The 21,528-nt window shown below is 49.3% G+C and overlaps 1 protein-coding gene across 4 annotated transcripts in view; it reads right to left on the reverse strand.

The window, feature by feature from the left end:
• Positions 1–21,528, reverse strand: part of ASAP2 (ArfGAP with SH3 domain, ankyrin repeat and PH domain 2) — a 170,827-nt gene that overhangs the window by 84,484 nt on the left and 64,815 nt on the right. For all 4 annotated transcript variants that reach the window (XM_042982526.1, XM_042982525.1, XM_042982524.1 and 1 more), the window contains exon 3: positions 5,734–5,879. In XM_042982526.1, coding sequence (XP_042838460.1) covers positions 5,734–5,879 — 146 coding nt within the window. The remainder of the gene's footprint in view (positions 1–5,733; positions 5,880–21,528) is intronic.

Raw genomic sequence — 21,528 nt, forward strand, 5'->3', positions numbered from 1 at the left:
GTACGTACCGAGGGTGAAGGCCTCTGGCAGGAAGCTCTCTGTACACTAAGCAAGGAGATGAGCCGTGTTAACCTGGGGCAGCAGCTCACATTTGGCAGACGTGGAGGGTGTGGCAGGAGAACACTGCTGGACCGTTCCCCGCACGGCGGGGCGGGACGCCTCTCCGTGGGCTGTGCCCACGTCCCCAGGACACGGCCCGCAGGCCACCACGTTCCCCCACAGAACGTCACTGGCTCCGTACTCTGCTGCTGTGATGCCTTGTCATGTCGATTAGTTACGTAAAATAAATTCATGACTTATGTGCATGTTGGTCAGTGGAACTCTCAAATTCCTCTTTTTTTTTTTTTTTTAATTTTTTTTTTCAACGTTTTTTATTTATTTTTGGGACAGAGAGAGACAGAGCATGAACGGGGGAGGGTCAGAGAGAGAGGGAGACACAGAATCGGAAACAGGCTCCAGGCTCCGAGCCATCAGCCCAGAGCCCGACACGGGGCTCGAACTCACAGACCGCGAGATCGCGACCCGGCTGAAGTCGGACGCTCAACCGACTGCGCCACCCAGGCGCCCCTCAAATTCCTCTTTCAATGTGAGAGAGGTGAAATGTCCTCCGCCCCCGGATCTGACGCCGGGACGCCCTCCTTCCCTGGGCACCCGCTGGCCCTGCTCCCACCTGGGGAAGTTTGCCACCTGTGAGAGCTCAGTTCACTACCAATTCTCTGAAAGAGGACACAGGGACTCCGTGTCTGGGGATGACCTTTCAGCAGTCTGTCCTCTAATGCAAAGCCACCTCTCAGCACAGAAGTGGTCCCTGGAAAATCTTTCCAGGATTCTCACATCCATCTGCTAAGAGGAAGAAGAACCTAAGAAAACTGGGCTGAGTTTAGAACCAGCTTCATTTCACACATGTTACATTTCTGGAGCTGCCTTGTTTCTCCCCTTTTCTGCATTAACTACAGAGAAAATTCAGAGGCTCTCTGAAGGTGAGAATCTCACCCCTTAGTAACAAGATCTCACTTTATATTAAGTTGGCCTTTCTTTGGAGATGTTCCAACGGCTTTATAAACATCCTTTCACGCCACAAAGCAGGTAGGCGGTAATTCTTCTGTCCGGACAAGGGGAGAATTGACAATCTCAGCCACCCAAAACTGAAATGTTTTTAAATGCCTGAGAGAAAGTAAGAGCAAGGCTGTAAAAATAAGAGATAGGACAGATGTGACCAAAAATAGGAATAAGAATGGTATACAAAATACCAAAAAAGGAGAATTTTCCTGTAATCAGCTCGCTCTCAGCAACAGCTTCTTAGAAGCAGCCTCTTGGTGCTCTGGTGGCCGGGCAGCTTTGCCGTCACCACCGGCCTGGAAAGTCAGGCCTGGTGATGCTAAAGCTAATTTTGGTACCAATAAGACATTCTCCCTCTCTCTCTGATCTTTGCCAGAAACAGGATCAACCACCCTAACTCCATGAAGTAAAAGCTGAAACTAAAGGAACGCACACAGTCTTGCGCTAACAGGAAGCTCCTATGAGCAGAACTGAAGTTAGCGTCTCAGAACGACACTACAATGTCACTGTGTGCTGGGCTTAATTTACAAAAAACCTTTCCCGCTTACTCCTTTCCTCTTGGTGCTGGCCCTGAGGCAGGCCTGGTTTTCCCACCCTTGTGTTACAATGAGGAAACCAAGGCCACCCGGCTGCCTCATGGCCACTGCCACTCAGCCTGGCCTGCGTTTCCCTCTACGCTTTCCCCACACTGCCATCCCTCCTGTTCCATCCTTTCCTCTCCAGAACAGCTGACAAGAAGGCTCAATTTCCTTAAATGCCACAGTGGACACAGTATGGATTTGGAGCTGTGTTTGTTTTTTTGTTTTGTTTTGTTTGAGAGAGAGAGAAAACGAAACAGAATCCGATCAGCACAGAGTCTGACACGGGGCTTGAACCCACGAACCGTGAGGTGGCAACCTGAGCTGAAATCGAGTTGGACGCTTAACTGACCGAGCCACCCAGGTGCCCCTGGATTTGGAGTTTTAAGACCTGGATGTGAATCCCAACTCTGTCGCGTGATCACTACAGACCCGGTAAGCCAACCAGATGAAGGTAACACAAGCCGTCTCCCACAGCCGTCAGGAACGGAAGGAACCGGCAGGAACAAGTGTCCCCTTAACGCCTCACGCCAGGGTTACTGCCCCATGGGTGCTCGTTAACGATGGCCACTGACAACTTACTGCAGAAAGCGGGGCCCTGCCGGGACTCCCACAGTGCTCAAGGTGGCAAAGCCGTGGGGTGGTGGGCGGGGCAGCAGTCCGCAAGGTCCGGGCCCTGCCCTGCCCTCGGTTTTGCAGAAAATCAGGAAAAGAAGGGGCGGTTTTATTTAAGCGCACTGGTGTCTGTGTCACGGATGGAGAAGGCTTGCCTCGCCAAAACCACGTGCCCAAGTTTGTTATTTCTAAGATTCCATTCAGAGATGGATCAGTGATACCTCGTAGTTCGCTCTAGTTGTGATTCTGGCACATGCGGTGAACAGCGAAGGGCAGTTCCTTTCCAACCGCATGCCTCAGTCATATAACCTACAGAGCAGGGGGAACACGGACTCGCTCGACGGGGTTGTTGTAGAGATGAAGTAAGTTAAGGCGAATAAAGCAACCGGCAAATTCCACACACAAAACCGGGTATGGTATTCTCGGTCCCGTTTTCTCTAACAAAACAAAACGAACACACCCAACTCCAAATCCATCGTCCTCTCCCATTTCAGAGCAGAGAAAAGCCAGCTGTAGAGATGAGCCGGATGAAGATAAAGAGGAGCTGCCTGGGTGAGGGGGAGGCCCCTGCTCGAGGCCCTGCTGGCGTTCCCTCTGCCGTCCTCCTGGGGTCCCTGTCACCGCCTCCCTCCCGGCTGGATCCTGTTTCCTGACTCACACATCTTCCTCTTTCTTGGCTTCCCTCTTCATTTTGCTAAAGCACGTCCTTCAGGAGTTCCGGAGAAATGACGCACTGGCGCCACACTTTTTGAGCCTTGCATGTCTGAAAGTGTCTCTGCTTCTACCCCCGTGCGCAGCTGCTGGGATTCCAGGTTAGAATCGTGCTCCTCAGGATATTGGTGGCCTTGCTCCGTGCCTTACAAATTCCAGTGTTCCTGCTGAGATGTCCAATACCACTGATTTTTTTAATGTTTATTTTGAGAGAGAGAGAGAGAGAGCGAGCGCACACAAGTGGCAGAGAGGGAGGGAGAGCATCCCAAGTAGGCTCCTTGCTGTCAGCACAGAGCCCGACACGGGGCTCGAACTCACGAGATCATGACCTGGGCCGAGATCAAGGGCTGGACGCCGAGCCCACTGAGCCACCCAGGTGCCCCCGACACCACTGGTTCTTAATCCACCATGTGCCTTCTGAAGTGTTAAGACCGGTCACCTGCGGTGGGTCCTCTTCCCTCACTGTTCCGGGCACTGGCCGGCCTTCGATCTGGAGACCAGCCACACCTTGTTATGCTCACGACACCCTCCTGTTTTCCATTCTCTCTGAGGCACCTGTCCACTGAGGATTAATCCTCATCTCGTCTTTTATTTTCCATGTTTTTGTTTTGCTTTATTTTTGATCTGTTTTCTGAGAGGTCTCTATTCCAACCTTCTCACTGGATTTTTGCTTTTACATTTTCTCACAGCAACCGTCTCTGTCCTTCAACGATAAGCTGCATCCCGGCCCCTTCCCTCTGACACAAGGTCTACCCTGATCTCTCTGAGGCATTAAATGTAGTCTCTTTAAAGTTCTCTTCTGCCCTTCACGCTGCCCGTTTCCTCTAAGTCCTTTCTTCTGCTTATTTTGGTCTTTCATTCTGGAGGCCATTCGCTCCTACTCAAGAGCGAGGCGCTCAGAGCAGGGAAGGGGCAGACCCACAGGGGCGCTGGGAGAGTGGGCTGCAGGCGGCCTGTGTCACAAGAAGACCCCCACAGGTCTTCCCTGGGACCATTCAGTTTCTCCAGTTTTAAATTTTTTTTGATGTCTATTTATTTATTTTGAGAAAGAGAGACAAAGCCGGGGAGGGGCAGGGGGAGAAGGGGAGCGAATCCCAAGCAAGCTCTGCATGGTCAGCAAGGAGCCCCATGCAGGGCTCTAACTCGTGAACACGAGTTCCTGATGTTTCAGATCAGAGTTCTGAGTTTCAGGTCATGACCTGTGCTGAAATCGATTGTCGGGTGCTTAACGAACTAAGCCACCCAGGTGCCCCTTCTCCAGTTAAAAAAAAAAGCTCCAATCTGACTCAGTGGTGAGAACCTAATAAGCATGTCTGCCGGGGTCCAGGGAGCAGGCCGATGGGGGGCTGGAGCTCCCTGTTCGAGGTGCTGGCTGCCAGCCTGTTTGGAGCATGAAGAAATGAGTGACCAACTTGATAAAACCCCACGAGATTGCAAAGTAACGTGAGTAAAAAACTCAAGTACAGTAGTGGCTTTTTAGTGCTACCATTCCTAACTGAAATATTTTACAAGTGAAGACAGAGCCTTAAGGACCTGGTTCCTTCCCCTCTCCCTTGTTAGCTCATATACAATGTTCCCTTCCTGCCACCTCCTCCAGCCAGACGTACAAACCCGCCATCATCACCACTCCAAGAACGATGAGCTACTTTCTTCGCTTGTAATTCGCGTGCGGACGGGAGAAATGAGAAAGGCACTGCTGTTGGCGACCCTGACCCGCTCTGGTCACCCATGACCTTGGGGGAGCGAAACAGGAAAGAGATGTGGGGACCATCCTGGTGTACATTCCCCTTGTGGAAGAGACCAGGCGGCAGGTCACAAACACCCTCTCGGGCCGTCCACGTGTTCGGGACTCTGTTCCCACAAGGGAAGGCACAGAGCTGCCAAGCCCAAGAAAGAACCCCATTCACCCCGACTCCCCGGCACCTACCACAGGCAAGAAGTGCCTATTCCGTGTTTCCACGTACTTAAGAAGTGACTTTTTTTAGGCTCTGCATTTGGGAGCATAAAAGGCCTTTAAATATTCATAGCAATTTCTGTGCTTTGATTATAGGTTACCTTGCTGTGTAAGACAGGCCTGAAACATATTTGTTAAATATTGTTAAGTTTAAATGCCTACCATAATTACCAGAAACAGGACTATTCTACATAGTTTAGAAACTTAAAAATTGAAGTCAGAGGCCCTTAAGAAGATGAATGCTTTTATCCATTTCGTCCCACAGCTGTGCATATTTAAAAGGCTGACTTGAATTTAAAAAGCCGTGTGACCATGAAAATTGCAATTCTAAAATGTATTCCAAAGTGACCTAATGTGATGGAAAATACAATTCCTTTAGGTACCACATGAGCTATGAAATTTATTCCTGTTCATCAAACAAACCTTAACTATCCTCTACCGAGCTACCTTTCCATCTAAAGTAACGGCAGGGGCACCTGGGTGGCTCAGTCGCTTGAGCATCTGACTTCGGCTCAGGTCACGATCTCAGGGCTCGTGAGTTTGAGCCCCACGTTGGACTCTGTGCTGACAGCTTGGAGCCTGGAGCCTGCTTTGGATTCTGTGTCCCCATCTCTCTCTGCCCTTCCCCTGCTTACACACACACACACACACACACACACACACACACACACACACACACTCTCTCTCTCTCTCTCTCTCTCTCTCTCTCAAAACTAAACTTTAAAGACAAATTTTTAAAAAGTAAAATAGAAAAATAAAGCCACGGCAGGCATGTCGCACGTGGCCCACGAGCTGCACGTGTATGTGGACACTTACCAGGTTTTTGAAAAGTGCCGTCAACTCCTTTGTGAACACTGAGAACTTCAGGAATGCACTTCCTAAGTCCGGGTCGTCTCTGCACACACAGTTGCCACCGAACTTCTCCAGAGCCTGGGTGTACTGCTCTTCATTTTCCACGTGAGCTACGGGCAGCAAGGTGAGATGCGTGGTTAATACGGCAACCTCTCCATCCCCGTCCTCAGCAGCCTCTTCTTAGTTGTGAATAAAACTGAACACATCAGCAGGACAAAAACCCGAGACAAGTCAAGATGCACCAGGAACAGAAATCACTTTGCCGTCCTGACAACGCCCCGTCGTGCTGGCAACGGATCCCAAAGGACAAGCACGATGACCGGGAGGGAAAGCCCCCAGATTCTTCCTCGGGTAAAGAAAACCGCTGCCAGCCAATGCCAATACCTGGGCCTGAAAACCATGGCAAGCAAGGGGAACATTTGTCTGTGATGGGTCGCCCCTGACCTTGAGCCAGATTCCCATGACCCCTGAATGGTGTGCCCGCCCACCTTACCAGGGAGGCGCTATGCCCTGGACCCCCAGTGGTGGCCTCAGGGGCTTCCGACATGAGTCTACCAAACAGAAGAGAAAATTAGTTTCACTGTTTAAGCCCTTTTTCCTTGTTTTTATTTTTATTTTTTCCTTTGACATTTCAGAAAAGGACTTGAGAGTTCTGGATAAATTAAATGCATTTCTGAGACTATACTCAGCAAACAAGACAGAAAAACACACAGATGGGTCCTGAAGAATGTATGGCAGAGCAGGAAGAGCCCTCAGATCTGGGTTCTAGGCCCATGCCTTCCGTGGCATGGAAGGAGCACATACGTGACTCCAGTGAGTAAATGACCCAATGTCTCAGCCACAGGAAGGTCAGAGATCTGCTGTGCGATACTCACAAGGGTAAGGGGAGAATCCAAGAAGAGTGTGGCTGACATCGGCCCCCACCCAACAGCACTGACTGGTAGTCAGCAATAGCAGATGTCATTCATATGATGCACAGTTTATGTTTTTCCACTCCTCACGACAACTTTGTAAGACATATGCATTTTTTCTCATCATGGTGAAAAGAAATCGGGGCTCAAAGAGATCAAATAAGTTGTCCTGGAAAACAGAGTCAGCAAGTGGCCGAGCCAGAGTTCAAACCAGCTTGTTTCGGGGGGTCCAGGGTTCTGTGCACTGGTGTCTGTGTCACTGATGGAGAAGGCTTGCCTCGCCAAAACCACGGGCCCAAGTTTTTGATTTTTAAAATTCCATTTCAGAGATGGATCAGTTATACCTCGTAGTTCACTCTAGTTGTGATTCTGGCACATGCGGTTAAGAGCGAAGGGCAGTTCCTTTCCAACCGCATGCTCTTTTAGAACTATTTCAAAAGTTGGTGGTCAAGACATGGGCAATTCCAGTGTGGTTTTGGAAGGGAGCAACAGCCACAGCAGACGTCTGGTGCTGAGGTCACTCCACTGGGTGGGAGAAAACAGAAACGCAGAGACCTAAGTCGCCCTGGGAGCCAGGGGGGAGCCCCTCAAAATGGTACCTGTGCCGCTCTAAGTGAACACTCATGGGGCACTCACGGGGTGAGGGGATTCACCTTCAGTTAATGCCTACCAGGTGGCCTTTAAAGTCTTTATTCAACTTAACTTGGTAACACTCTGAGGTGTTAACATTATCATCCCTGTTACCTTCTGAATGGGGTGGAACTCAGCGGGGTGATACGATTCGATTCACCCAAGACGGTACGATTGGTAAGAGGTGGGGCAGGGGTCAAATCCACCCTCTGCCCACTCTGCGGGCTGCCTCCCATGGTCAGACACCTGGGGGAAAGAGGAACCTGCCTTGTCTTCACTGGTCGTCAGCCAACCCGATGCAGGACAGACAGCAAGGCTTCACGCTGCAGCACCAGGAAGAATGACGAGCCTCCTGTCATCCCTGCCTTGGGGCTTCTCAATCGACTGCCTCGTACAGGTTATGTCTTAAAACATTCTTTCCCTTACAAATCGTCAAAATAACCTGCTGCTTCCAGCAACCCCAATCATCATCAATGAAGTGTTTGGTCCATCATCATCACCATGATCTCACACGTCTCAAGTGTTCTGTTCCACTGCAGTCATTATTTCTGATGCTCAAACTGTCCCAACTTAGGTCAGTGGGACCCTCTTCACGCTGATCTCACTGGGTTTTTTTTTTATTATTATTATTTATTTTTTAATGGTTTTTATTTATTTTTGAGACAGAGAGAGACAGAGCATGAGCAGGGGAGGGGCAGAGAGAGACAGGGAGACACAGAATCCGAAGCAGGCTCCAGGCTCTGAGCTGTCAGCACAGAGCCTGACGCGGGGCTCGAACTCACAAACCGCGAGATCATGACCTGAGCTGAAGTCAGATGCTCAACCGACTGAGCCACCCAGGCGCCCCTCACTGGGGTTTTTAACACAAATTTCTCTCCTTGCAAACAAATTGGTAGCTTCTTGAGAAAGACCGTAGCCCTGTATCTCTCTGTGTCTTCCTGAAACAGCAGTGTGGTGCCCCACTGTGAGCACAGTAAACCCTCCATAAATACAGATTAACTGATTGACCCACTGGTCCAGATCGCCCAAAGTTCTGAGATTTTCCTACTAGAGAACAGAAAGTAGTTGAGCGCCTTTATTTTTCTTTTGCCGAAAACAAACTTAAAATAGGAACCCAAAATAAATAGCTTGGGAATAAAGTTTCTGGAAGGAACCCAAACTGGTCTATCAGCTTTTATTTACGAAATTGTGAAAGCTGTTTTTCTAAAAAGAGCTCGCTCGCTCTCTTGCCTCCCCCGATGTTCAAATATATCTTAAACTCTGGTTCGTATTAATGATCCAGAACCCCAAATCCTTCATGTGAGAGGGACTTAGGAAAATGAGGCTCCAAGTCACTGAGACCACGGCAGGACAAGACTCTGTTTCTTTCTCAATTCTAACCCCACAGCCCTTCCGTTTCCCACATCCCACTGCCCCGAAGTCACACTTTCCACCAACCCAAGTAAAGGGATGAAATGAGAGAGTCTCACAGAAAAGTCTATTATGAAGCCAGTAAGCACACGTACGTTCTGAATTTAGAAGTGAGGACAGCGTTTTGTTGTGTGCTTTTCAGTTTACTTGGTTCTGTTATTTTCAAAAACCCTGGTACCAAGGAGAAGGCCCCGAGCATACAGTGGAAGCCCAAACAGTTGGACCCTAACAGCACAAAGGCAGCCTGTTTATTAACCCTGTGTTATTCCACAAAGGGCCAAGCACAGCGAGGAAGCAAGCCGGGGACCCAGCACTGCCAAAGGACAGCAGGGGTCCAGAGCCAACTCACCTTCAACCAACCCTTACTTCCACCTCATGTATTTCACTCGTTACCCCCAAGCCTGCAACAGGGGTGGGACCATGTGCTGGGGCGGGACACGACGACGACGAGGGCGCACGTGGTAGCTGGCATGTGTCTCTAGGGAAGGACACGCTAATCCACGCCGCCGATGGCCCGTGCCGTGCCAGGTGCTGAGGATTCAGAGACGCCAAGAAGCCGACATCTGAACTGGGGCTCCAAGGTCAGGTGGCAATTTCCAAACAGGGAAGAAAGAGGAAGGTAGTCGACGCCAGGGAGTGGCGTGGAGCCTCGTGTGTTCAGAGGCTGTGAACGCTTTCTCAGGTGGAAAGCCCCGGCCTGCACGCGGCGCTCAACCCTCAAAACCATCACAGGGCAGCACAGGCCCTCCTCCTCAGGGCCATCCATGCCCACCACTAGGTCTTTTCAGTTGAAATGGGCCCTGGCCCAGAAGCCTCTCTTTACAGACAGGAGCGCAAAGCTCCGAGAGGGTGCCGACTTGCTCAAGGTGACGCAGCAGATCTGGAGCAGCGTTGGAGCAAGAGCTCAGGTTTCCTGACACCCAGTCCTCCAGCGTTCTCCCATCTGCTCGCCACGCAGCCACCACTCTCGGCTCTAGGCTGACGGAAGTGTCACAGTCCGCCAGCCGAGCACACGTGCCGGTAACCCAAACACCAAGGGCCACAACCAGAGAGCAACGGTGGTGGGCAGGTCACCCTGACTTGGCCCATCCGAGCCCCTGCTCCTGGCCAGACCTCCAGCCGCTCCGGTCAACCCCGTCTGACACCACACATCCCAACCACCCACGCAGACAGCTCCGCCAAGGGTGCATTTAGGAAGAGACGTATGTTTCTCCGCAGTGGCGGCTTTACAAAGACACTCCCTGGATTGCATGGCGATTGACAGTCACCCGTGGGCCACAATTTTAATGTCAGGATAATCTGCACATCAAGGACACCATTTCCCCGCACGCGGGCGACCCTACGCCTCGCCTGCTTTCGCATCTGACGTGGAGCACGCAGCTCCCGGGAGAACAACGGTTTCCCGAGAGGATCAAAGACGGCCCCTGCTTCCAACAGGATCTCTGCCCCGTGACCATCCATCCCGTGGGAGAAAACCGTTTTTAGAGCTTTATTTCCAGAGTTGTCCCAGATGAGAGCCGCTCAGTTCACCATCTGGTAATCTGTATCGATAGCCCACGGCAGTTCTGCCATCCAATAACCCCACTTCAGAAATCTATTCTAAGGAAACAATCCAGGTGACCAAGAGATGTGTGTACAGAAGAATCTGCAGAGAATGAGAACGGAGACCGCCCAGCGCTCCGACAATGTGGAAACGGTTAAAGAACGGTCTCTCCAAAGTGGAGTCCTATGGAGGTTTTTGAAATCATGGAGTAGGAACATGGTCAGGATACGTTTAAAAAAAAATAATAATAAGGTAGGATACAAAACTGCACATTTAGTGTCCACTTTGTAAAAAGTTAGAATGTAGAGGAGTCTGAAAGGAAAAGGCATCAAAATGCTAAGTGGTGGTAAACACAGCGAGCACTCAACCACCAGCGCGGTCTATGCGACACTGGACCCTTTCCAGGTGGGCGTCTCACGGCCCCGGGAGCATCCGTGGGAGCGGACACGCCCAGCCCGGGGCTGCAGACCAGGAGCACACCCCAGCCTGTCACCTGGGAAGCGGGACCTGCCCACGACCATGCCTTTGTGCTACTGCTTTTCTTCTTTCCTTTTTGATTTTATTTGGAAGTACTCGTCGCACCCAATGTGGGGCTCGAACTCACAACCCTGCGATCAAGAGTCGCATACTCCCCTCACTGAGTCAGCCAGGAGCCCCTGTTCTACTGCTTCTCTGAATTTTTCTAAACAAAGCTCACATAATCTTTATAATCCGAAAACAACATCTAGAATAAATAAATTAAACTCAGGTGTCAGCTACAACGGGTAGATTACTCTGGCTCTGTGTGCCTGTGGAGGATATTATATTCTGTCTCCCCACCAGTCTCTCCTGGACAGGCTGACATGATGGAGACAGACCTTGGGACCTGAGTACCTACCCGAATTATCTCTGACAAGACACAGGTGCCTATAACCAAAACCAGTTTGATGAGAACACCCTCCCTACTTTATAACCCCTGAGCCCATGCTCAAGACAAGCCAGACAGGAGGGAAAGATGGCCTCCCTCTTGGAACCTCATCACTTGCCATGTCTCCAACATACTGTGCTCTTTTCTATTTTCAAAACTCATTTCCTTTAACTCTTTCCTGGGGCGTCCCCACTGACCTTATGGCAACTACCAGTCCTCACGGAGGTCATCACGGATGTATCTAGTCTGGTTATGTCTAGCATGGGAAGCTCGCGATGGAGTCAAGGTCAAGGTGTGGGCTGGCTATTGAAATATGAAAACTTTAGTCTGAGATCACTGCGTACTCTTTGATCCCGCCCTATATTAATGACAAAAAAATGAGAGTTAGAGGTCTGTGTGAAGAACTCCACACAGCCCCCCTGCCTCTATATAAAACTCCCACTGCCCGCAGAAAAGTGCATTTGGGAGGAAAGGGGGAGGGGGGAAGAACAGAGACCAGTCTACTAGATGAGGTCTTTTTTTTATGTTGTCCTTTCTGTCACTTTAGATTACAGGCTCAGAGTACAGAAAACCTCTCAACATGCACTTGTATGTACTCATTCTGTAGCTCCCGAATACGCGCTACCAGTCGAGAACTTTCTGGTTACAATAGGGTAACAACCCAATCACCCTGAAAGCCCATTCTGCAGCGAGCACTAATGAACACTAAAGATTCATGAGCCACAGCCCCTGCCTCAAGGAGCAAACCTCTGCAAGAGAGAAAGACTCACACGCCCGTCAGTTCGGTGCAGAGGGCGCAGCTAGAAAGGGAACGACACGGGGGATGCTCGGGGGCCAGGGATGGCCGGAGCCCGGGGAGCATCCGGCGGGGGTCAGAGGAAGGACCGCATCCCAAGTAACAGAGGGTCCCAAAAGGCTGTACAGTGACATGATTAAGACTCGTATTCAAGACCGTCGAATCTGGAAGGGACAAAGACGGATAAACCCTGGCACCTGCCAAGGCACAATGTAGCAGGATGGCGATAAACGTGCAAGAACAGCCCATCGCTGGCGATGCTGCCGGAGGTAGAAACACAGCCTGCGATGAGGAAGAGTCCATTTTCTGGGGCTGGGGATGGAAAAGGCTTCTCAGAGGAGATGAAGCCTAAAGGACTCTTGTGCTTCAGAATCCGGTCCAAGAGATTAAAGCCAAGCAGTCAGCTGCTTGACTCACCCCGGCCTCTCCTTATGCAAAGAGCTGCTTCCCATCCCCAGGCTGCTCTACCACCAAAGCAGAGGAGGAGGCAGGAGCTCCGGCCGAGGAGCCCCTTCAGCCTGGCGTCCCCAGGGGCCTGGCCCAGAAAGCACGGAGACAAATCAACGTCTGCTGACTGTGGACTGTCGCTGCTGGAAACGTTACGCCCCCGAACTGCACGGACGCCCTCTGTGGGCAAAGCGGCTTGACCGGCCACACTACACAGCGTGCATGTGGTCACTGCAAAGTGCGCTCAGCCTTCCTCCCCTTGATTCTTGCCTCCTCGTCCCCGAAGGATACAACTCACATTACTTCCAGATGCTCCCCGGACTCCCCCCGCCCCACTTCTTTGATAGCACAGCCAGCGGACCAGAAGGAAAGACCACTCCTGTGGTGTGGCGAGGTCCCCCAGAGTCTTCATGCCCAGGAACAAGCAGCCTTGAAAAATCAGTGGTCTCCAAGCCTCATGTAATAGCTGCCATTTGTGTAGGAAAAATTGTGGATACACATACATACATACATACATATATTTACACACACACACACACACACACACACACACACACACAATCTTTCACGCCTACAACTCTGGGAGATTTTACAGATGAGGAAACAGGTTCGGATACTCTCTGAATAATGCAGTCAATGTTTTACAGTAAGTAAGGCGGAGAATCGGCTCTGTGATGATACCCACATCTGTAAACTGTGAGGGTTTAGCCAGATCAGTGTTTCTTTAATCTTCTGTTGATGACGGACACCAACAAAAAATCAGAAAAATGTTTTGATGCAAGGAAAAGGTATCTTCACATAATTTTTCATACACATTTTGGGACACAGACCCCTGTCCGCAGACCCTACATATGCCAGGTGAGAAAGCCCTAGCCTGGGTGAGCTTTTAAAGTCCCTCCCAAATAGATACCGTGACCCTCGGTATGATTCATGTTAATACTTGGGACTTGAAGTCACAAATCCTAGCGTTCCTTCTGATTAGCTATCCTTCCATGATTAATACATTGATCACTGCTACCAGGATTCCACAATTCCCCACCTAAATTCCAACCATTATTCTTAACCCGAAGAGAAGAGGCCACAAACCCACAAACATCTCGGAGACCTATAGGTGGACGGCCTCTGAAGGTCTCAGAGTCAATGTCGCCATGGCCCCTACAACCTCCTTAGAAAAGAGGCGCGCCACGCCAGTGACCAGCTCACCCAGCCAGCTCCTCTCTCGTGTTTGAGTCAAAGCCCGATCCCATGAAAGTACCCTCTAGAGAGGAACACGTAATATCTCACTTCCTCATCCGAGACAACGCCTTCGGATATGCGTTCTCCCTACCCTCCTGAGCCAAGATGCACCAGCACCTTCCAACGTCCTCCTACAAGGAGGTTTTCAGCTTGAGGACTCTGAGGTTCCTCTTTAAATGCTGCTCCTACAATTCAGTAATGGGGGTTAACTACCTTTTTGGATTTTTTTTTTTTAAACACACTTCCCCTAAGGTCACTTGACTCACCTTTGAGCTTCTCATGTACTGGGTCACACCAGTCATGATCAACCAAAACCACCTGGAGGTTTTCCAAAGGATCATAGGGCTCAGCCAGATATCTGGTACGTTCCCACCGCATTACTGCTTGCTCCTTCTCCACTGCGGGCCCTCATTCACAGACAGCGGTGCCACGGTCAACAGCAGAGGGGGGGGGAAGCAGGTCTGGGTTTGAATCTCAGCTGCTCTAATCGCTAGCTGTACAGCCCCGGGCAAATGACTACTCTGCACCTCAGTGACCTCATCTGTAAGTGGAGTTACGGACAGTACCTACGTCACAAAGTTGTCGGGAGGGGTATATTTAAGTAAAGTGCTTATTTAGCATAGTGCCTGCCCTACAACAAATACTTCACAAGTGTCAGGTTTTTATTACTGTTATTATGCCTCCACTCTCCAGTTTATGAACATCAATACAGAAGCATTTTCTTTTCTTTATTGTGTGTTATAATCTCCTATTCCTTTTGATCACAGATATGGTATCAGACATTTCGTATCCTGAGTTTTTATAGGCTGGATATTCCATCATCGGTATTTTTCTTTGTGTTGCTACAGAACCATAATTCCCTCAGGTAGTAGGTCCTAATTCAGTGACAGGAGGCTTTCGGGTTTTCTCTGTGATAAGGCACTACGACAATGCAATGAGCCTTGCTGTGCATCTTCCCGCATCAAGATTTGTATTTTTCTTCATATGAACTGCCAAACTGCTTTTAAAAAACTCCATGCACCAATTTTCAATGCCACAACAAAGGGGAATACCGGTTCCACTGGATTCATGCCAATCACTGGGGATTACCGTGATTTAGTTATTCTCTCATGTAACAGGTGGAAAATCATGCCAGATATAGGACCTTCCGAATGCACGATGAAATGTCACTTCCCAAACTATTTCACAGATTTCTTTTAAACTGCTCTCTCCTAATTGTACGATATCTATAATAGAGACAATTCTCTGCATTAATTTTGAGCCCTGTATTAATTTCATAGCCATATTCTAATTAGCATCACAAATAGCACGGAGAAATACACACACACACGCACACAAAATTACTAAATTCTCATTTCCTTTTGTATGGGTAAGGGTTTACGGGAAGATTAGCATTTCTTTCTTTGTACTTCTCATTTCAAGGATGTGACAAACTTCTCTAGGACATTCACATCAAGGGTGAAGAAGAGATTTCCCTCTCTCAGGAAAAAGCCCCACCACGTCTTTAAAATGGAGTCATTCTAGAGAAGGGAAAATGAAAGTCTTCCGTTGCTTCCTTCTTGAGAAAGATGAATTTTTCCACCCACTGATATGTCAAACAGCTAAAAATCCCCGCTCGCTTCAACTTCCCACTGGGGGAGCTGAAAACACCGCTGGACTAAAACAGAGCTTGGGAAATTTTAGACTAAGAAAAGTTTTAGAACAAATGTAAACTGGGTGTTTTTAAGAGGTCAGTAGCAGTCTATCATGAGGGGGGAAATTACCATAGACACTGCTTCTCAACAAACATTATAATAAGTTATAAAGTTATTAAACCATTATAATAAGCGCTTCTGCAAACCTGTACATAAGATGTACCGGAAAATACAGCTGGCTGGCTGGTCATCTGTTTTGAAAAATGGGAGTGAAGATAATATACTTGCTACTGTGTTGTATCTACAGGGACATACTTGATACCCTTTTGGCTCAGTCCAACGTTCAAAGTCGTGTGTGTGAGAGCGTGTGTGTGTATGCACACGTGTGGTACTATTCTCAAAGACCAGCAGCTTCGGCGTCACCTGGGAACTCAGCAGATTGGCAAATTCCCAGGCTCTATCCTGCACCCTACTGAACCAGAAACTCTAAAGGCGGGGCCACCCAGCAACCCGTGTTTTAATAAGACCTCCAGGGGATTCTGGGGCGCTCTGAAGTTTCAGAACCACTACTCTAATGCTCAGGTTGGCAAACTTTCTCCTAAAAAGCCAGAGAGTAAATATTAAAGGCTTTGCAGACCAAGAGGCAATATTGAGGTTACAGTGTAGGTCCATGGTGAGACGGTAAGACCCATCCTTAGCTCCCTGGCTGTAAAAACACAGCTGGTGTCTCTAAGGCATCTCAAATCCCCCTTGTACATAAATCTGTATCAATCCTCACACAGCAGAATACACACTCTGCCACCATCATGTACACCGCTCACATCCAAAACCGTAAGAGGATGGTCTCAGAACTCGCAGCGGAAACACGGTCACATACAAATGGGTATTTATTGGGCACCTGCTCTGGACGTGCCAGGCTCTGTGCAAGAACACTCAGGGAGTATATTCGCGGCTGCCATGCTTACCATGTGCCCGGAACCAGATCTGTCACTTCTGTTGCATCACCTCGGTTAATCTTTATTAACAGCATTTTAAAATATTAAGATTCCCAGTCTCACCTATGAAGACACTGAGGCTCAGAGCGATTAGGCAATTTTCCTGCCACAGGCTTTTCGAGTGGCACGTGAATTTGTTCCAGGCTTCTTGGACTGTAACACCTGTGTGCTCTTACCCTAAACCACACTGCCTCCAAGAATTGGTCAGTGACCTCAAGGACCTGCCTTCTAATTGAGAAGCAGAGGTCAACAGACATAGAACTATTAGAGAATAATAAAGAGCAGAATTTAAAGGGTAAATAATGCCTGTTTATTAGGTACTCTTATTTCTGGCTAAACGAGAGTCAAAACGGATTCAACTGCAAGACTCAGAATTCAGAGGTGAGGTGTGGAAGGCAGAAGAATGTCTGCTCTCGCCCCAAAGATGCGCACATCCTAATCCCTGGACCTATTCCAAGTCCCTGGACCTATTCCTAATCCCTGGACCTATCCCTAATCCCTGGACCTAATTCCTAGATGTCCTGCTGCCTGACAAATGGGAATTGAGGTTGCAAGTGAAATTTATAAGTTGTGAATCAGCTGACTCTGGGCTGGGGAGATTATCCTGGGTCATCAGCGTCGCCCAGTGTGACCACAGGATCTTTACCTGTGCAAACGGGAGGCAGAGGACTCAGTATCGGCTGCGGACAAAACTGTGCCGTGTTCTCCTTGCACCTACGCTTGTATCTTGAAGTCCCACCCCCAGCGTGATGGTATGCGGAGGGAGGGCTTTGGGAGATAATGAGGTCTGGATGAGGTCACTGGGGTGGGGCTCTCCCGATGGGCATCCTCGAGTTCCACCACGTGAGGACACGGAGCCAAGGCAGCCGTCTGCAAGCCAGGGAGAGAGCCTTCACCACAACCCGGCCGTGTGGACACCATGCTCTCAGGCTTCCGGCCTCTACAACCACGAGACACACGGGTCTGTGGTTTAAGTCACCCAGTGTGGTGTTCTGTCATGGCAGCCTGTGCAGACTAAGAGTCACAGTGACAGGGTGTGAAAAAGACTCTACCGGCCATCGCTGGCTTTGAAGAGGGAAGGCCACACACCAAGGAATGGAGGCAGCCTCTGAAAGCAGGACAAGGCAAGGAAGCGCCTGTCCCCTGGGCCTCCAGGAAGGAGCTCTGCCAACACCCCCACTTCAGCCCATGAGACCCGTCTCAGACTCGTGACCTCCAGAGCCCTGAGATACGTTTGTCGGTTTCCTGTTCATTTCAAGTTTTTGCGGAAAGCTGTGTATCAGATCACTTTATTCCTGCATCCTCTCAGTTGTTTCCTCCCTTTATATGCTCCTTTCCTTTCCTACCTGGCGAGATCTGGCTTTACGCTCCTTTTTCCAGGATCTTTCTGTGGTCTTTGTCCAGTGTCAGTCTAGCAATAACCACCTCGCCAGGGTGAAGGCCACACGGACAGCTGTGACGCTCGCCTTCTCCGACCACCGTGTGCGTGCTGGGTGCAGATAACATACGTCTACCTGTAGAGCTGGAGTACTCTGCCAGTTTGCTGACCTTTGTAGTGTCCTCACACTACGTTATCCTTGTGGACGGGCACAGCTCGGACACTGTGCTTCTGTCTCAGCTCTATAGAAAGAAGGGAAGCATCTTCCTGTGAACGCGGGAAGGTGCACTGAAATGCCTTTTACAGTTCTTGGTCCGGTCAGAAGTCACAAAGGGACTGAACTTCATCTTGGCCCCTGGGGCTTCAGCGATGGCCACAAAAGGGAAGAAATAAATTTATCATTTAAGGCACTCCGTTGATGGCAAGTCGTCGTGGCAGCCATGGAAGACTAATACAAGAGACTAAAGAAGGCCTACACCGGGTCCGGTGTCGGCTTGATGGAGATGGGTGGGGAAGGGTGGGCAGGTTTTCAACAGGTACCTGGGTCAGGAGGGAGCAGGGAATGGGGCCAGATGGCAGACAGCATGCAAAGACAGATACGGTCATGACATGCTGATGAAGCAGGGACAGGTCAACCAGCCCGGAACAGAGACACTGGGGACAGCTGGAGATCAGTTAGAGGTCAGATGGGGCCAATCCATGACCAATCAGGAAAGCAGGCAGGGAAGTCCCAGCCTCAGAGAAATTAAGGAACGCAAGATGGGAAAGGTATGTGGCAGGATCAGGCATAAATGGTGAGTTCTTGTTGTTGTTCTTTCAATCACACACGAAATGAGTGGTCTTCCTCAGCAAGCAGCTGCCTTAGGACATTAAGCACTCCAAGGATCTGGAACTGGGAACTACCTGCCCCCAGAGGCAGAAGGAGTGCACACTCACATTGCTCCTGAGCGACCGTGGTCGCCCACGGCTAATCCTATCCAGAATGCGCCCCACTGATCTCTGATGTCTACTGCTATCCTTACTCACACCCCTCTACCAAAAATATTCAAGAGAATGTATTACTAAAAGCAGCTCTAGAGAAGAGTTTTCCAAAATGCTGTGAACAGTGTCAGCAGCATCACAGGAAAAGGCATAGGGTTTCCTCAGGTGACCTTTTTGAAGCAGGACAACACTGCCCTGAAATAAAGACTTCAGGATCAGTACTCTGACTTCAAAATAATTCAGACTCATGGCCTTATCATAACTCAAGCTTGGCATGATCTATTAGATGGGTAAAAAAGATCACAGAAATAGGAGGTCCCCCAAGGTCAGGCTAACAGCCTGCTGTGTGGCACCTCTGGAAGGACACAGGTTGGGTGCCCAGAGTACAATGTTAAAATTCCAGAACCAACTTCTCAACTTGCTCACGCCTCAGTTTCCTCCAATAAAGTGGCAAAATGTCACTTCGAGCAGACAGAAGAGAATGTGCAAAGGGAAGAAGGCACAAATACTGGCATGCTGGGGGAAACTCAAGCTATTCCAAAGACAGGCACAGAGAAGGGACCCCTGGACAGGTGGCCTGGGGCCAGGGGGGCCGGAGGGGGGGGGGCAGGGGCTCGGTCTGCATCTGGTGTTCTGCTGTGCTTAACTAAGTGGAGGCTTATGTTGGATTGAGGAAGGGAGTCAGTGGCAATTTCATAAGCAAACAAATCTGGAAAGGGTTAGGACATCTCCTCTCACAATCCACATTAGCATGTTAAAATCTTCAGCTAGTCCTGCCGGAGTAGACACCTGCTTACCTGTGCTTTTACCCCAATTTCCCTAAGATTCTAGCCCATGAAGGCCTCCCTCATCTCTCCCAGGCTCTGCAACTCCCCTTCATAAACATCAAAGTGGATAATGTGAAAACACCGCAGAGTTCTGAGCAGAGAAGTGGCATCACTAGGCTCTATTTTTTTTTTAACTTTTGTTTTTAATGTTTATTCATTTTTTTGAGAGAGAGAGAGAGAGACTGAGCGTGAGTGGGGGAAGAGCAGATAGAGAGGGAGACACAGAATCCGAAGAGGTTCCAGGCTCTGAGCTGTCAGCACCAAGCCTGACACGAGGCTCGAACTCATAGACCGTGAGATCATGACCTGAGCCGAAGTCGGACACTTAACTGACTGAGCCACCCGGAGGCCCCCACTAGGCTCTATTTTAGAAAATGACTCTGGGGCAGGTAAAGGAAGGGGGTTTGTGGCCCACGCTCAACAACAGAGGTGAGAAAGGCAGATGAGACATGAGTGTTACTAAATTCATACAGTCTTGCTTCCTGACACCAATGTGTTTACGCCTCCTCCCTCTATGCTTGTTTAAAGCTACAAGGCACAGCACTGGGCCGGCCTATGGGGACACGCATGTCCTTCTCAGGACTGGTGGCAGTCACGCGGCCAACGTCTGCACGAGAAGCGCAGCGCTCCATTTTTATTTGTGATCAGAACAGCCTTCTCGACATATGACTTTAAAATCACTTTTGAACCTGATCAGATTATAAAATACCTTTTTTGAACTAGCCTTAAATCATAAACTCAAAAGCCCAAGTGAGCGCAGTAAAAAAGCAAAAACTCTCTTGAGATACTGTTTGAGATCTGTTGTTTGTCAACAGAGCTGAGCAACCATCTTTGAGTGGTTTCTTGAAATCCTGAAGACAGTCGGTCAGCGTGCCAGACCCACTGAGGACGTGTGGCTGCCTCCAAGCAGAGCGGCCTACCGAGCACAGTCCTGTGTTCTTGGAACAAGCGAAGTTCCACGGAGCATCCTGGGAAGACGCTGAGCCCTCTGAACTCAGACTGCTCGTTCACAAAATGAGAACAGTTTGTAAAGACTAGCATAATGTATAGAAAGCACAAGGTTTGTAGTAAGTGTTCCAAAACATACAAATGATCATTATTCCTCCCCGTTCCCCGACTTTGTCCAGGAAGAGTTAAAGGCAGGTGACCAGTTTGGATAGTCAGACATTTGTTTCAGTAAAGCTCGGTGTGGAGTTAAGTGAGGAGTTTTAGGCTCTTTGTTATTTCCTTTTAAATAGAAACTAATTTCCTACGTATGTTTACTTCCAGTTTCATGTTAGCCAATGATAGTTCGAATTCCACTTCTTTCTTGCATAAAATCAGCAGTTGTCAGGTAGCCAATCAATGTTTACGCAAAGGCAAGCTAAAGATGGTGGCTTCTGTCTTTGCTTTGTTTTTTATACGCCGCAGAGGACTCAAGCACATCTGGACGAGGCCTTCCACTGTGGCACTGATGACCCTCTGGGCCAGCTAATTCATTGTTGGGAACCGTCCTGTGCGCTGTAGGACCTTCAGCAGCATCCCTGGCCTCTACCGTAAGGTGCCAACGGCACACGCACGAGGCCCCCACACGTGCGCACACGCACCTCTCGGGTGTTCATACCAAACGGGGGGTGCAAGACCACCCTGGCTGAGGACCACCGATCTGCATCCTAACCCAACTGGATTATCTCAGAGCCAAGGAAACCAGGGCTGCAAAGTGCTAAGCGAGCTGCCCCAGGGCACAACGGCGAGGGCCACAAAGTCCAGGTCCAAAAAGCTTTCGAATTCAGTCAGGACAAGCTCGGTCACAAACCACTTAAGTCCCTCCCACCTCTTCTTTGCTTTCTTGAATTTCTTTCACATCCATTTGGAATTTAGCCATAAACAACTTAATACCTGTCTAATCATTTTAACATCAATACATTACAATATATGAAATATGGAAAGTGAAAGGAGGAAAAATATCTATAAAGCCAAAATGCTAAAGCAATCATTTTTTAGCACATTTCCCCCAAATATTTTTTATATATATACATGCACAGGGACATACGTACACACATACACACCATATACACTGTAGGT

This window comes from Panthera tigris, chromosome A3 (assembly GCF_018350195.1).
Source record: "Panthera tigris isolate Pti1 chromosome A3, P.tigris_Pti1_mat1.1, whole genome shotgun sequence".
NCBI classification, from domain to species: Eukaryota; Metazoa; Chordata; class Mammalia; order Carnivora; family Felidae; genus Panthera; species Panthera tigris.